General features: G+C 39.0%; 1 protein-coding gene across 1 annotated transcript in view; it reads left to right on the plus strand.

Annotated features, from left to right (window-relative positions):
* The window catches only part of ITGA2 (integrin subunit alpha 2), a 104,802-nt gene that overhangs the window by 53,099 nt on the left and 34,000 nt on the right, over window positions 1–17,703 (plus strand). The window contains exons 5-12 of the mRNA XM_079918933.1: window positions 1,844–1,958; window positions 2,120–2,247; window positions 4,597–4,745; window positions 9,953–10,103; window positions 10,399–10,564; window positions 12,480–12,556; window positions 14,820–14,958; window positions 16,022–16,167. Coding sequence (XP_079775059.1) covers window positions 1,844–1,958; window positions 2,120–2,247; window positions 4,597–4,745; window positions 9,953–10,103; window positions 10,399–10,564; window positions 12,480–12,556; window positions 14,820–14,958; window positions 16,022–16,167 — 1,071 coding nt within the window. The remainder of the gene's footprint in view (window positions 1–1,843; window positions 1,959–2,119; window positions 2,248–4,596; window positions 4,746–9,952; window positions 10,104–10,398; window positions 10,565–12,479; window positions 12,557–14,819; window positions 14,959–16,021; window positions 16,168–17,703) is intronic.

The following is a 17,703-nucleotide window of genomic DNA, read 5'->3' on the forward strand; positions in this document are numbered from 1 at the left end:
ATTTTGTAAATCTTATTTATAAAATAAAATTGTAAGAGAATTTGAGAGATTAACAGTCAATGTAGCAAGTAGAAGGAAGGAGGGAGGGAGGGAAAGAGAAAAAAAAAGAAAAGAAAAAAGCCAAAGTCTTCTTTCCATACCTAAAAGGTCAAAATCTTAAGATACTCTTAAGAATTCTGTGGAAAAGACTGACAATCATCACATTTTTTTTTTTTGAACCTTCTTAAGTTCCGGGCTTAAAGCAGGAATGTTGTTCTGGCATTAACAATTGGCATATTCTAATTTCAACTCCTTAATGCTGTTTTCCATTGCTTTTAAAACAAAAAAATCTTTTTTAATACTTCATGAGTTAGTATTTTTAAGGGTGATTAAGATAAACCAACTTGGGGGTGGGGATATAGGAATCAGTAGTTGGTATCTTATTCGGTATACTAACCCAAGGCATCAATAGTGATTTCTCCCTAACTAATTGGCAAAATGAACCAGTTTTATAAGGGAAAAACTATGCCTTGTTCATTGAGCATGAAATATGACCACAGCAGCTTCTCCTTTGAGCTACCAACAATTAAAGTGGGTCAAATAAGTTCCCTTTCATTCTTCCAATCACTCTTTGCAAGTCCACACTTTTCAGTTAAGTTTTAATAATTGGTCCACAGCTTTACATAAGGTTAAACTGTATAGATTTGTTTTTAAGATCATCACTAGACTTCTCTTCCCCATTTTTTCTCCTTTCACATCTAACGATTTGAATATTATTTAATCTAATGTTTCCCACGTGATTTAATCATGATTTAATCAGGAGTTCTTGGCATTCAAGGGCTGCTGAAAGGGAGAGCTTTGGGGTCAGGTCAGTGGAGATATTAATAGTTGGAGTATGATGTGCACAAGAAGACAAACGCCAGCTTTGATAACTGAAGGTTCTAGGGGCCAGAAGTATGGGGTTCTGAAGTCCTCAAAGAAATACTTTGATAACTACAGAGTTGAAAACTGGCGGTTCATGAACCTCCTTTGTGTTTGTTTAGCATGTAGAGTGTTTCAGGTTTTTGTTAACTATAAATTTTCACACAAAATTCTCTCTTTGACTCTCCTTGAGAATTTGGGAGGTCTGGCCACACGGGGCCTGTTGCACACCAGCCCACGGGCAGGAGCCACAATGGTCTGCCCTGCACAGAAAGCGTGGGCTCTTCATTCACCATGGTGTCTACACCTGGCTGGAGCTCTCTTCCAGGCTGCCTGCCTGGCCCATGGGGACATGAGGACTTAGGGTTTTTGCTGAAGAGTATAAATGGAAGGGACAGGAGGAGACCTATGTTCAAGGAATAACAATGATAATGATGCTGGCTAACAATTATATATCCCTTGCTATTTACCCAGCACCGTTCTAAGTGTTAATAGCTATAGACTCATTTCGTCTTCACAGCAGCCTTAAGTTAGGAGGAGGTCTGATCATCCTCATTTTACAGATGAAGCAGCTGAGACCCAGGTGTCTGAGAGACAAAAAATGAACTTTGCACGCATTTTCCTCCTGGGTGTTCTCTGGAAGGACGGCACCCCTTTTGTCGAGCTTGGTGGGTGACCTGATGGGCTCCTCCCTACACTGACAGTCCCAGTGCTCCGGTCCCCAAGACGCCTGACACCAGGCACAGCACATCTGCCACCCTCTCCCTCCCGTCTGTGGGCTCCAGTGCACTTTCTCTCAAAGGCACTGTTGACTTGTTAGTTTCAAGAGTTGACGATTCCTAGAGTCTTATAAGAGAATAGAAATAGTCCTGAGTTTCACAAATGGCGAGGTGGAGGGTTAACGTTTTCCATGTGTTTTGTCATTGTTTTCATTTCTTTTAAGACCTGTGGTCCCCTGTGGGCACAGCAGTGCGGAAATCAGTTTTACACAACCGGGTTATGCTCTGATGTCAGTCCCAATTTTCAGCTCCTGACCAGCTTTTCACCTGCAGTTCAGAGTAAGTTATGAATGTGCAGAGGGTCTGAGCAATGCCTTACCTTAAAGGAGGGGAAAAATTGTGTCAACAAGTGCCATCCTTTTTTACTTTGTCTCATTTGTATGTGGATGTGATTTTGCCTTACCTATGGACATATGTTTCTTTCGTCGTTTCCTGTGTAGCCTGCCCTTCCCTCATAGATGTTGTGGTTGTATGTGATGAATCAAACAGTATTTACCCCTGGGATGCAGTAAAGAACTTTTTGGAAAAATTTGTGCAAGGCCTGGATATAGGCCCCACAAAGACACAGGTATGGACATCCATTATATATACACTAACCCACGGCTTTCGTTCTGAGAAAATATTATTAGAGATGAGGTCTTTATCTTTGCATTTGTCAAATCCCCATATTAAAGGCATTTAATGGTAATCTTGAAAGTTAACTGAAATTTGTGCTACACTGAGTTATTCTATCTATGACTTCCCCTAATGCTAGTCTTTAAGCTTGGATTTCTATTCCCGATTCAGGCATCAGATATGTGTATAGCATCTTAATTCTCTTTAGATGCTTATTTTTTCCTCCACTAACTCATGAACTAATCAATACATTTAGAAATCCAATATGTATTTTTTTTACACACGCTTGGACGAATGATGACTTTCTTTTACTTACTCTTTACTGGTGAAAAAATTATCTTTGAATTTTTATAAGTAAGTTCATAGACAGAGTAATTCTACCATTTATTATTTTATAGTCTTTTGTCATATTCTAGTCTAGCCTTCCATTTTTCACACAGGACAAGTCTTTTCAATACTTTTGAATAACTTTTTATGTTTTAAAGAGTCTTTAATTTGGTTTTCTGTCTTCCTGAGGTAGGCAAGCAAAACTCAGGAGCAGAAACGTCATGCTTTTATAACGCTGAATAGCATTTTTTAAGTTTCAGGGTTTTTTCTTTCTTTCTTTCTTGTTGGATCTGCTATTTCGTGGGCCATCCTGGTTGTAGCAAGACATTGATCCAGTATCAACAGGAATCAATTCACAGAGTTACTAGTTCCTGGGTTGCATCTGGTGCTCCAGGGGCCAACAATTGTTGGAACACTTTTCTGAAAAGCTTTCCAGTTATCTATATTGAAATTTGCTTTTCTGCTTCCCTATACAGTATTATAAAATATTGTTATATATTTTCCTATTGACATTGCTTTTCAATACCAAGAGGACATTAGTATCTGTCAAAACTTTGGAGGTTTCACTGTGGGCTTTCACCAGAAAATAAAATAAAATTTCTGTTAAATAAGACTAGGTATAGTACTGGTTTCTGGAGAGCATCACTGTTAAGGCCCTCATAAGAGAAGTTTTCATCTGTATCTGCTTATTTTCTCTGTTTCTGAATGGGTTTCCCCCATAACGTGACTTATTGAATTTAATAGTCTCTTGTGTGGAATTCCTGGCCTTCCTCTTCTATCTTCCAATCCCGATGCACCTTCTTCGTCTCTAGAGGTGGTTTTACTCAGTATCTTCTCTTCTGTTCTAAATGTGACCTTTCTTTAAGCCCTACTATACCACATTTCTTTAAATCTTCTCTTCCACCTTTATCTTTTGCACATAGAAGTTATGGGGCTGTGTCAGGGGGTCACCATTCTCTTCCTATCACCTTAGATTTTGAAATCCTTAGAGTTATTTTTGATCGTTTCCTCTCTCTCAAATCTTACATCCTATCCTAAAGAGGAGGGTTCAGTAATATATTTTTTGTCATTTTTCCAGTGCCTAGTTAACAGCCTTCCTAGAGAAAGTAGCTGATTGAACTCAGAAATCCAGGCCTTGCCCTTCCTGTCTTCCTTACACATTGACCTCTATTTCAGAGACCCTTTTACCACTGATCCCTCATCACCATTCCTATTCTGGAAGCCCCAAATCCTAGGCATAGAGGGTGATCTCAGTGCTGAGAACAAGGACGTTAACAGAAGTGTCTGACCTCCTTGATCTGAAGGATTAGGGTATGTGCCCAAACATCTTGGTCAGAAGTTGTTCTGCCTCTCGGCCCTCTCAAATAAGACCCTCTCCAATGGCATTTTCCCTGAAGACCAGAAACTTCCTGCCCTAAATGCACATAGAGCAGCTTTCTTTCTAACGTCTGTGATTAGAGGAAATCCAGCACAACAAAAACATTCATGTTGACCACATTGATTAGCACATCACTTTTTCTTGTATTCCACTATAATTCTTTGTTTATTATATAATCATCCTCACTTGATGAGATGTTCTGTTCCGTCCATGACTGCTTATAATTGTTTACATGTTTATATCCATTGGTAACTAGAAAATCTATTTATATCATTTGAATCTTCCTGTTAAGAACTTAATATTCATCCATATGGCAGTGCTTAAAAATCTACAACTATTACTCTTGAGAATCAAATGGTACACAAATGGCACATTATCTTGCTTGTCAGTAAGTAAGGCTGCCCTGCACTGATGGCCTCTGACCAGGAAGTTATTCCACTGGAAGAAAAATAACTATTCTTAAGAAAAAAGTTGGAAATGATTCCCTTAAGCTATCAGCCCATGTCTAAATGCACTTTCGATTTTTATTATATTGGTTAAATAAGAGTGATTTATAACTTAATGGCAAACCTGTAATAAACTTCTTTTCTCTTGAAGGTGGGCTTAATTCAATATGCCAATTATCCAAGAGTGGTGTTTAACCTGAACACTTTTAAAACCAAAGATGAAATGATTAAAGCAACATCCCAGACATCCCAGTATGGTGGAGACCTCACAAATACATTCAAAGCAATTCAGTATGCAAGGTAAGTTATGTTGCTAATAGGCTAATATTTTGATAAAATAGAGGTGCTCATAAGTACTAAAAAGGAAAGACGAAGAAAAGTAAATATGTGGTACCTACACTTAAATCAGAACTGGTAGAGAAGAAAAGTCTGAACATTCTGTTACTTGAATACTTTGAGAAGGCAGTAGGGGATGACATTTTTAAATCTTTGATTTCTAGAACTTTTATAAGATATTACATAATTTTTTAAGATTTTACATGAAGTAAGTACAGTGAAATTAAAAGACCTTAGTTTAAGTTGGCAATGGAGCAATCTGCATTTATTTGTTAATATTTATCAAGGCCACAGACAACTTGAGCTACTGGAGCACTTCATGCAAATTTAGAAGGGCCAGAGATTCCTAAGTGTTAATGACCTAGAAGTCTGAATTGAATTGAAGGGCTCATTCTACTTATAACAGGCTGGGGCAGTGTGAATTTCACAGCTATGTAACATTCTCCTAATTCTTTGCTCAGTGTCTCTTATTTTCTCAGCACTGCTGACCTTCATCTTCACTCTGCTTTAATCAGATACCTTTACAAAAAATGCTAACTATTCTCCTACTGTTAAAAAAGAAATGAGAACTGTAGGTTCACCTTCCCTTAAACCTACTTCCTGCCCTTTTTCATCGAGTTGGGAGTTCCTTCCTTCCACTGCCGTAACTCCTTGAAAGAAGTGTCTATGCTCCCTTCTCCACATCCTTGAAACCTATGTCTCTGCCATCAGGTAAACTTGGTCCTGCCTTAAGCCTCATCCTCTTCAGCTTCCCTGAACATTTGACAATAAGGAGCACGCACTGCTGTTTCTACTCCAGTTGCCATGACACCACACACTTCTAGAAAACCTGCCAACTTTTTGTCAACAAGTTTGCATCTTCACTGGCTCCTTTTCCTAATTTTTCTTCACCAAACAGAGCCCGCTCTTTCATAGCCCTGTTCTCTTAGGCATGGTATCCATTGTATACACATGAGCCATCAGCCCTGCCCGGGTTACCCCATTGCTTTGTCATTAGCCCTGACCTCTCTCCTACAATGCACACAGGCATCCGGCTGGTGCTGAAAATCCTTATTTGGAGTGTTGGCTCACTAATCAAATTCAGTACATTTGAAACTGGTCTTACTCTTTTCCCTGCCCCTCCTCATGACCCTGCCATTTTGATTCATGTGTCCATCTTTTCCCCTAGTCATTCAGACTAAAAACTTGATGGTTTACTTTACTCTTTCCGCTCCTCCTTAGGTCACATATCTGGTCAGTCACCACATCCTGTCCTTTCTTTTTCTGAATTTCCTATTTTATCTGTCCCTTCTTTTTTTAGTATATTCTGTGTTCTAGTTGCTGCTTCTATCAACTGCCTACTCTCCCTATATATCTCAAAAGTAGATTCCCTACAAGAGAAGATATGATTGGTTTGGTTAACCTTTTTTGTCCCTATTAAGATGTCCTTTGGAGCCAAGCCATCTCAGAGGCCGCTGGCCAATTGCCATTATGTGAAGTACCTGTCCTGTTCCAGTAAAGTAGACTTAGGGGAAGACTAAGATGACGTAGAAAAATGGCCTCGTAGGAGTTAGAAACAGCAAAGGGCCTGTATTTTTCGCAGGGAATGTGGGTGTTGCATTTTTCCCTGGTAAAAGCCCTGGGGCCTGGCAAGCTTCCTTCTCAAGGAGAATGGCCACTTTCTGTTAAAATGGGACTCATATGGCTGTCATGATCTTTTCAAAACTTTTTCTCTCCAGCATCCCTGTCTCACCACAATTTCCCGAGCTAACAGGACTCTTTCCGTTGTTAGGAGAGTCACCTAACTTCTCACGCCTTCTGGAATTTAATTACTTCTATTTTCTTTCTCTTCTTCTTCTTCCTCCTTCTTCATCGGTTTCTTTTTTTTTTTTTTTTTTTTTTTGCGGTACACGGGCCTCTCACTCTTGTGGCCTCTCCCGTTGCAGAGCACAGGCTCCGGACACGCAGGCTCAGCGGCCATGGCTCACGGGCCCAGCTGCTCCGTGGCATGTGGGATCTTTCCGGACCGGGGCATGAACCCGTGTCCCCTGCATTGGCAGGCAGACTCTCAACCACTGTGCCACCAGGGAAGCCCTTCATCGGTTTCTTTACAACAACAAATAGCATTCCAATACTCTTTTAGTAAATATTGCCATTTTCCTTTGATCTTATCTGAGTGCCTACACTTACAATTTACTGTTCCAAGCCCTGCAGGGAATCAAAACTAAATGAGGCATGGTTTCTACCCTCAGCAAACTTATAATCCTACATGAGCTCTACTGTATTTCATAAAGAGTATAATTCACTCAAAAATTATTTGATGTGGGTACAAGAATTCAAATTTGGCTGAGAAATATTTTTCCATATTTCTATATTCTGCTATATAGAATACAAAAAAAGCTTTAGAAAATAAAATGATAGTCTCAGTTTTACACATGTTGAATTTAAAGAGCTCCTTATACTTTCAGGTGAAAATATTCAATGCATTGAATATACAAACTTGAAGATAGGAGGGATGAATGGAAGCAAATATAGACTTTAAATTGTCATCATGTAGGTGGTGGTAGTGAACCTATATGATGACACCAGAAAGAATGTGCAACAAGAGAATCCAACAGACAGAAAAAAAAGTTGTTGGACAACTTGTTAAACATCTAGAAACAAAATAAAGCTGAATCCCTGCCTCACTCCTTGAATCAAAATAAATTTCAGCTGGACCACCAACTTAAATCTAAGAAAATGAAACCATTAAAAGACTATGAGAGGGCTTCCCTGGTGGCGCAGTGGTTGGAAGTCCGCCTGCCGATGCAGGGGACACGGGTTCGTGCCCCGGTCCGGGAAGATCCCACGTGCCGCGGAGCGGCTACGCCCGTGAGCCATGGCAGCTAGGCCTGTGCGTCCGGAGCCTGTGCTCCGCAACGGGAGAGGCCACGGCAGTGAGAGGCCCGCGTACCGCAAAAAAAAAAAAAAAAAAAAAAAAAATACTATGAGAAAACTTGGGTGATTAAAGAGAAAAGTCTTAGAGATAAGCCCTTTTAAAATACCATGTCAAATATAAAAGACACACACGCAAAAGTTAATGGATTTGATTATATCAAAATATAAAATTTCTGTACAGAATTAATATCACTAAACTTCAAACAGTGATTAATGAACTGACAACTATTTACAATATATATGACAAAGGATAATTTTCTTTATTAACAGAAGTCTTACTTGTCAGGAAAGTGATGAAAAACAAAGAAAAATGGGCAAAGATAAAGAAAAATCAAGAGTTCATGAAGGAAGAAATATAAATGGCTAATAAACATATTAAAAATACTCATCGTCCTTCATAGTGAAAAAGTACATATTAAAATACATAGTGAAAAAGTACAATTAAAATAACAAAGAAAAATGGGCAAAGATAAAGAAAAATCAAGAGTTCATGAAGGAAGAAATATAAATGGCTAATAAACATATTAAAAATACTCATCATCCTTCATAGTGAAAAAGTACATATTAAAATAACATATTAAAATAACAATTTCACTTCATAGTGAAAAAGTACATATTAAAATAACATAGTGAAAAAGTACATATTAAAATAACAATTATATATTATTTCTCACTTATAAGAATATCCCAGATTAAAAAGTTAGTAATTCTCATTGTTATGGAAAGGAGGTGGAGAAAATTGCATTCTTGTACACTGATGGCAGTATAAATTGGTGGAATTATTTTTTTTATAAATTTATTTATTTATTTGTTTGTTTTTTACTTTCGGCTGCATTGGGTCTTCATTGCTGCGCACGGGCTTTCTCTAGTTACAGCAAGCAGGGGCTACCCTTTGTTGCGGTGCGTGGGCTTCTCATTGTTGTGGCTTCTCTTGTTGCGGAGCACGGGCTCTAGGCACACGGGCTTCAGTAGTTGCAGCATGCGGGCTCAGTAGTTTTGGCTTGTGGGCTCTAGAGCACAGGCTCAGTAGTTGTAGCACACGGGCTTAGTTGCTCCATGGTATGTGGGATCTTCCCGGACCAGGGCTCGAACCCGTGTCCCCTGCATTGGCAGGTGGATTCTTAACCACTGTGCCACCAGGGAAGCCCTAAATTGGTGGAATTTTTGAAGAGCAATTTAGTATTTTATTTATCAGAATTTGAAATGTGTAAATACTTTGTCTAAATAATTTCTCTGCTAAGATTTTATCCTACTGACACAATCGAAAAAGTATGCCAAGATAGATACACAAGGACATTCATTATAGCATTATTTGTAAAACTCAAAATGGCCTAAATGCATAATAATGGGAATTGGTTAAATAAACTATGGTTCCTCAAAATAATGAAATATTATGTAGCCATTAAAAAAGGAGAAGTCTAAACTAGTGGTTACCAGTGGTGGGGGAGGGGCAACATAAGGGTGAAGGACTGGGAGGCACAAACTACTGGGTGTAAGATGGGCTCAAGGATGTACACCATGGGGAATAGAGCCAATATTTTGTAATAACTGTAAATGGAAATTAACCTTTAAAAATTGTATAGAAATAAAATCAGAAAATCAAAGACAAAGAGGAGAGTTCTATATGTGCTGATATGGAAAGGTCTCCATCAAAATGAAAAACAGCTGCAGAGAATATGTTCCCATTTTTATAGAAGTTTAAGGAGTAACTTTTGCATATATTTCTCTAGATGAAACATTTTCTAGAAGGAAACATAAACTGATAATAGTGATTACCTTTGCAGTAGTGGCTTGGTGTGAAATTTTTGTTTTACACCTTTCCAAATGCTTTGGATTTCTTTTACCACGTATATTTGTTACCTTTTAAAAAACAATTTACTGTTGAAAAAAATAAATGCAGATCCAATGAGTAATATTTATGACAGGAATGAGTATCTTTACCCTGTTGATTAGTTTTAATGAGTTTAATCTTATTAGCAGAAGATAATTCTAAGGATTCCTGGTGTAAATACACACACACCCACACACCATGGAAACCATGGAAGTTATTTTTAATGCCAAGCAAGATTTATATTTTTATATGTTTCTCTACAAGCTACAAATAGAACGTAGTTCAGAAGTCACCAGCACTGATAGAGAAATTCTAAATCACAATAGGTTATGCTCAAAGAAGTCAGTTTCATATTTATATTTCTAACCAGAGGTCCACGTGTTTAGTTTATTTTTTGATTGAGTTTTTCTTTTATCTGCCACAGAGATTCTGCTTATTCAGCAGCTGCTGGTGGACGACCAGGTGCTACCAAAGTCATGGTGGTTGTAACTGATGGTGAATCCCATGATGGTTCAATGTTGAAAGCTGTAATTGATCAATGTAACAATGACAATATACTGAGGTTTGGCATAGCAGTAAGTGGCTTTTCTTTTTACTTGTCTTTCAGTTGATGGGTAAATATTCCTTTATAACATCACTTCTGAAGACTGCACTTTCTTATTGGTTGTTCATAGCTTAATATAAAAGAATATTTTTACTCTACCTCTGCTTCTTGCTGATTTGCAGTCCTGTCAATGAAGAGGATATGGAAGTGTTACTTGATTTACTTCTCTAGAGGGCCTATTGTGTTCAGAAATAACCTAGAAAACACGAATAGGAAAATTGAAGTACAACACTAATGGCCTTCTCCCCTCTTCCTCTATTTTCAAGGTTCTTGGGTACTTAAACAGAAATGCCCTTGATACTAAAAATTTAATAAAAGAAATTAAAGGAATTGCCAGTATTCCAACAGAAAGATACTTTTTCAATGTTTCTGATGAAGCAGCTCTACTAGAAAAGGCTGGGACATTAGGAGAACAAATTTTCAGCATTGAAGGTAAATGAACTCCTTCTTTCCAGAATTTTTTTCAAATTTTTTTCAAGAAAACAAACTGATGTTTACCAGGTTGTAAGGCAGGGAGGGATAAATTGGGAGATTGGTATTGACATATATACACTACTATACAGTATATAAAATAGATAACTAATAAGGACCTACTGTATAGCACAAGGGACTCTACTCAGTACTCTGTAATGGCCTATATGGGAAAAGAATCTAAAAAAGAGTGGAAATATGTATATGTATAACTGACTCACTTTGCTTTATACCTGAAACTAACACAATATTGTAAATCAACTATACTCTAATAAAAATTAAAAATAAAATAACATGTTCTTCAAAAACCTTAAAAAAAAGAATTCTTTATTACCATACTTGTTCTATTAATGTTAACTTATATACCTTACATAAAGAGAACTCCTAAATAGCATCAGTAAGAAAAATAGACAAAGAATGATGAATAAGTAGTTTATAAAAGATAAAATACAAATGGCCAATAAACATAAGAAAATATTCCCAATTTTAGTAATTATTTTAAAGTATAAATGAAATCAATGTTACTTTGTGTCTAAAAGATAACAAAGATTAGTAATGTTTAATCTTGGAGAGATTATGGGGAAGCAAAAAAGCTCATACACTATAAGATTATAAACTGTATAACCTTTTGGGGTGGCAACTTAGTAATATCTATTATAATCGTAAATAGTTTTACCTTTCCATATTGTAAACAGTTTTTGTAATCATAAAAAAAGTTACCTTTTTACACTGTTACATAATTTCTGAAATTCTTGAATTTGTTTGCAACAAACATGTCTACTTTTAAAATTAGAAAAATACAGTGAAGATTTTTAATAGTTCAGATTTTGAGGAAACGCTTTACTTACCAGATCTACAATAATTTACTTCTATGGCCTTGGAAGGTCTAGTCTCTATAGAAATATCATGTGTTCAAGAGCTCACTATAAGCAGGACTAGAACACAATTCCCCGTTGGTAAAAAGTCCCACATGACCCAAATCCTGGTTCCTGATGGTTAACCCAAATAACTCTCATATTTTATTGAGCACCTACTATGATCAAGTACTGCTTCAGAAGCTGGATCCAAGGGGATTGTGTAAATTAAGTATTAATCCCTATAGTCAGATCTTTATCTCCCGATTATCCACTGGAAGGATCTATCTAAAAACTTTTATTCTTCTCTACATTAATGTGGCAGTCCAGAAATTTAGCTTCCTTTTTGCGAAGATTAGTGAAATGTAACCGCTTTGGCCACATGTATGGAAAATGAGTTCTAATTGAGTCTTATGGTGCTAGTGTCAGAGGCAAGCACATATGTAGAACTTGGACCAACTTCCCAATTGGTAAAATTCCTACTCAGTCTTGAATCCTAGTTCCTGAAGCCTAATCCAAATATCTCTCAACACAGTCTTCACTACAGAGCAATTGCCTGGCTCCTCCAACTGCATCTGAGATATATGTGCATTTATTACTACAAATATTTAAAAGCTAAAAATTCAGTTAGGTTCTTAGCAAGTAATGATAATTTTCTTAAAAAAGATAATCATGTCAGTTTTCATCTTACCTCATCCCCTATGCTGAGTGTTCTCTGATATCAGAAATTTCATAAGTATGCCAACAAATACATTAATGTATGATCAAGATTAATGCCAACTTCAGACACTACCTCAGAAGCATTATGGATTTCTACATCTGTTAGAACCCTTCCTTAGAGATTCCTCTCTCAGAATCTGCCAGCTCTATATTTTTGAGTGGACATCAGAACACTGTGTGTGTGTGTGTGTGTGTGTGTGTGTGTGTGTGTGTGTGCGCGCGCGTGCGCATGCGTGCACATGTGTTTCAAAATTTTATTTAAGACTGATAACAGTGATATGATTTTTGAAACTGCTTCCTAGGTACTGTTCAAGGAGGAGACAACTTCCAAATGGAAATGTCACAAGTGGGATTCAGCGCAGATTACTCTCCTCAAAATGTGTGTATATCAGATAACATTTGCCTTAATACTTCTGGGTGCAGTAACCCCCATACTAAAGAGGGAAAAACAGCCATCTAGTGATCAGCAGTGCTCATTTCTAGTCACAGCCGTTTAGCTTCTTTGCTCTGCTGGCTTATCATCTGAAAAACAGGGGTTAATAATGCCTTCCCTTCCATATTTCACAGGGATTTTTTTATGGGAAAAAAAATGATAACATACAAGAAAGCTTTTGAGTGCTCCAGGGAACAGGCACTATATTAATTCAAGGTATTATCACTGCAGGAATTTTCTTTATATCAATTAACTACTGGAAAAATTTGTTAAAAACACACACTCTTGTCATCACTGTTGTTGAATTCTGAGTTGCCGGCGTATCTTTTTTCTAAGAGCAGAGACAGAAAAAAATAGTTGAAAAAGTAAGGAGTTAGGAAAAGAGTGAGATGGGACATCTTCTTAGCTCAGGGAAGTCCATTCTTCCTTAGAAACATCCATCTCGCAGACCTCTGATTCTAATTCTACTCAGGATATGAGTGCAGTAGTAATAATAGGAAAAGAGGTGACACTGGGAAATGCTCGGGGAACAGTATGAACTCAGAGGATTTGATTGGCAGAATAAAGGACCACGATTACCTTATTTCTCTCTACAATAAAAGGTGTACTAACCTTTTCTGTATCAATTGTTAGAGATTAAAGTTACAGGTCTTTCCCTCAGAAAAAATCTAAGTGAACCCACGCAGAGAGAATTTTTCACACAATTTCTTGAGGTTTTGTACACTCCCTGAAGCCCCTTCCTGCACCCAGATTCAGAGTCCTGGATTTATGACAATCATTCACATAATTTCATGGTCTCTTATCCTCAAAATGGGACACGTTATTTCCCTGTTTGCTATTTTTTTAATGGCTTTGTATTTTTCATTCCAAAATCATATCTTCATAAACCATAATGGAAAAGAAAATGAAAAAGAATGTATGTATAACGAATTCACTTTGCTGTACAGTAGAAGTTAATTCAACATTGTAAATACTTCGATAAAATAAGTTTAAAAAAATTAACAAAAAACCCCCCAAATCGTATCTTTGATGTTTTCTAAGATCTAAGATCAAAAACTTAAAAATAAGAAGTCCCATCCTGACCAACCCTACCTTCTGCGATGACTTGTACCTTCGAATATTCAGATTGGGTTTTGAGTCAATCCCCAGTGGCCTGTCCTCTTTGGCCCCTCCCCACTGGTGCTGACCAACGGCAGTTTCTTCTCATATCCAGTGTCACAGCTTCAGGTTCCTTTTGTAGCGGTGCCATATTCACATAGATGGGATAGGATAGAGAGGATTAGAGGAACATTTGAGAAGGAGTAAAGAAGAAAGAGAAAGGAGTTGAAGATAGACCGGGTCAGAAGAGGGCCAGCAGGACGGGTCTGGGGTAGCAGCGCCCACCTCTCCTCCTCTGGCAGCAGCACTTCCTGTTTCTGGAGGATGCCTCATATCCTGAGCTCTTCTTAGGAGTATGTGAGGCTGGAGGCTCACTTCTGACTCCTTTCTAAATGCTCCCAACTGTTTGGCATTTGCAAACATGTGCCTTTGCATGGAAATTTGAAGATGGCTGTGTGCCCCTCCTGTGCCGTGGTGCAGATTTATCTTTAAAATGTGTTGTACTAAACGAAGCCCAAGGTAACGTGGCCCGTGGGAAGGCTTTTTTTCCGGCACAAAATGTATCAAAACAATTCAGAGATATATCAACACACAGTCTGTTAAAAAAACCAAATTCAGCTGAGTGAATTTGAAGATCTAAGCAGCTTTATTTAATGATTCATGAATCAGGCAGCATCCCGTCTAACAGACAGAGAGGAGCTCCAAGGAGCTGTAGAAAATGGAAGGCTTTTACAGGCGGAAGGGGGAACAGTTGGTTCAGGCAAGTTCACCTTCCTGTAGGGGACAGAAGGACTCTATCGGGTGGATTACCTCACTAGTGCTGACCAGGAAATTCCAAACTGACCCATTAAGATCACATTCCTGGGAGGGGGGCCTTTGAAACTGCAATTAGGTTTGGTATTAAGTCTGGGTTTGGTGATGTGGGCTTGGCACAAGTGTTTCCATTTTGGGGCTGTTGTCTCTTTTCTTCTTAGCAATTCCTATACATTTTACTTCATCATGCTTAGTTTTTTTTCTTTAAATTTAGACCATTTGTTTCAGTGTTTGGCACACACTACACTCTTACGCTTTACAGGTGATGTTAATGCTTTCCATTTTTCAATTATTTTAGGATATTCTGATGCTGGGTGCAGTAGGAGCTTATGACTGGAGTGGGACTGTTGTCCAGCAGACACCTCATGGACATTTGATCTTTCCGAAACAAGCCTTTGACCAAATTCTGCAAGACAGAAATCACAGTTCATATTTAGGTAAGGCCTAGCAGCCTTTGGCTCAGCAAATTTAAATCCCATCCTTTAAACGAGCGTCTTGTTGAATCTCAGGGTCAGTTCGGCAAAGTGCTTGAGCTATCCTCTAATTGTTGTATTTGTTGCACATATTTCTGTTGCCTCTTTGCCAGTCAGCCCTTAGCCCGTAACAACTTAATGAAACGCTGTGTATTTGACTCATTAATCTCTTCTGGCTGTTCCAGCAGTTGTTATTCCTGGGACATGATTGTGTTTCTCCAAAATAGAAATAGTTCCTAAGAATCAATACGGTAAGTGGTAGTCTTATATCAATTTGGAGTTCCTAGTCTTTTTGTTCGTGTAATAAGCAGCCACCAATTTCGAGCACCTACTACGGGACAGCTCCTGAGTTGGCTGTTCTATCTACGTAACATTTAATCCTTCCAACTACCCTTCTTTTTTTCTTGCGGTACGCGGGCCTCTCACTGTTGTGGCCTCTCCCGTTGCGCGGAGCACAGGCTCTGGACGCGCAGGCTCAGCGGCCATGGCTCACGGACCCAGCCGCTCCACGGCATGTGGGATCCCCCCGGACCGGGGCACGAACCCGCGTCCCCTGCATCGACAGGCAGACTCTCAACCACTGCGCCACCAGGGAAGCCCCAACTACCCTTTGAAGGAAATATTATTATCCTCATTTTACCTTTGAGAGCCAAAGAGGTTAATTACTTGCCTAAAGATAAAAAACTTACTAAGTGGCAAGTCCAAAATTTGAACCTGGGACTGTCTGACTCCAAAGCTTATGTTCTTTCAACTGTGCAAACTTCCACCTTTTAAAATTCATTTAGTTATTCATTCAAGAAATATTGGTTGAGTGTCAGATTCATGAGTGGCTGATGGGGACAACCCAGAATCTAGGGCCAACTTTATAGGGAGATGCCCCGCCTCCACTGGGCAGTGCTGGTCTCAGGATCGCTAGCAACTGTGCGTCACACTAACGAAGAGGACCTCTGATCACCTCTGCTAGATTCACAAGCCTATCTGGCCAAGATATTCAGTAGTACCTACTCTGTGACCCCTTCTCTCCTAGGTTACTCTGTGGCTTCAATTTCTACTGGAAAAAGTGTCCACTTCGTTGCTGGAGCTCCTCGGGCAAATTATACCGGCCAGATAGTGCTGTACAGTGTTAATGAGAGTGGCAACATCACAGTTATTCAGTCTCACAGAGGTGACCAGGTAAATTCCATTGTTTAAGAAGATGAAATTAATTTCAGGGACAACAGGACAGGTGGGGAGTTAGTAGAAATGGAAACTAACATTTATTGAGTGCCTATCCTGTAGCTGGCTCTGTAATCTGTGTTTACTTGAATATTCCTTAAATCTTCACAATGGTACTGAGCTCTACCATCCCCTTTTGACAGGTTACTGAGGGTTTAACTACCTTTCTAAGGCCACATAGCTTTCATGGGGTGAAGCTGTCATTAAAGCCCAGTGATGACAGGCACCTAACCAGCGCTTTGTAGGTAAGCCCCTACAAGGAGGAATAAGGAGAAGGGAGCAGGATAGCATTATAAAGACTGAGCTGCGACATCTGGGCTTGTCGAGGTGTCCTGTGGCTTTGACATTTCTAAAAGTAAAACAACTCCCTTCTCTGCCACTTTCTTCTGATGTGTGACGGTTTGGTAGTCAGAACCTGTGACGCCGCCCAGTCATGGCCCACGAGAGCAAAGGCCAGCTGATAGATTCCTATTTCCTTGCGACGTAGTTTTGACTCACGGACTTAGCACATATTTGAAATGAGCATCACTGAACTCTAACAGCCAACAGAAAATTTTCTTCCTTAAATCAGAGAAACCGACTATCCACAGATTTCCCTTCTCTGGGATTAAATCTGATCCACTGTCTCTATGGACTTTCCAGGAGTAAGAAGATCTGAGTCTTTGACTTCCTTGACCACAAACCAGCTATGGTCACATACTTTTCCCTCCTCTTTACTATTTTAAAGAAGGGTGCTTTTATTTTGAGAAAAGTAATGCAAGTGTTATGGAAGGACTCATTTCTGATTCCTTTCTGAATCCTCAAGAGGCATTCACGTAGGCATACGTTGAACCTTGGTTGGATGGAATGATGATCATTCAGATTCCCAGCCTCTCATTTCCTTTTATCAGCAACTAGTTCTCCAGCCCAATCTATCTGGGAACTACTCCACTGTCCCAGACCATGCCATGGACGCTTACGTCGCTCGTGCTTTCCCACTCCACTCCATCTAGCGACTTCCTTGCCATCTTCTAAGATGCAATTCAAATAATACTTAATCTTTCTAAGCCTTTCTGACTTCTGTGCACTCTGATCACACAGCATTTGCTACTTGCCTCTATTATCATACATTTTACCACGGAAGCACAATTATTTGCTCCGCCTCCCTCTTCCCCTCCTGCCTTTGTGTACAACCTCTCACAAAGTTTCTAAGTGTTGCTTAAATGTGGTCTTTTACCCACCAGCATCAGAAGCACCTGGAGTGCTTACTTAAAATATTGTTTTCTTGATCACCCCATGGACATGGTATCAGAATCTCTGGAAATGGGTCTCAGGAATCTGTATTTTACAGATACTTTTTTGGTGATATTTGTGCACCCTGAGGTCTAAGAACCAAATGTTAGATTGTGATACAACCGGAGAGGAGGGGCTATGTTATCCATCTTTAGGTACCTAGCACCTTACAGGCAACGAATGCTCGAGTTTTGCTTGCTGAGTGAGTACACAGAAGTTCAG

Source organism: Stenella coeruleoalba, assembly GCF_951394435.1.
Source record: "Stenella coeruleoalba genome assembly, chromosome: 3".
NCBI lineage: Eukaryota > Metazoa > Chordata > Mammalia > Artiodactyla > Delphinidae > Stenella > Stenella coeruleoalba.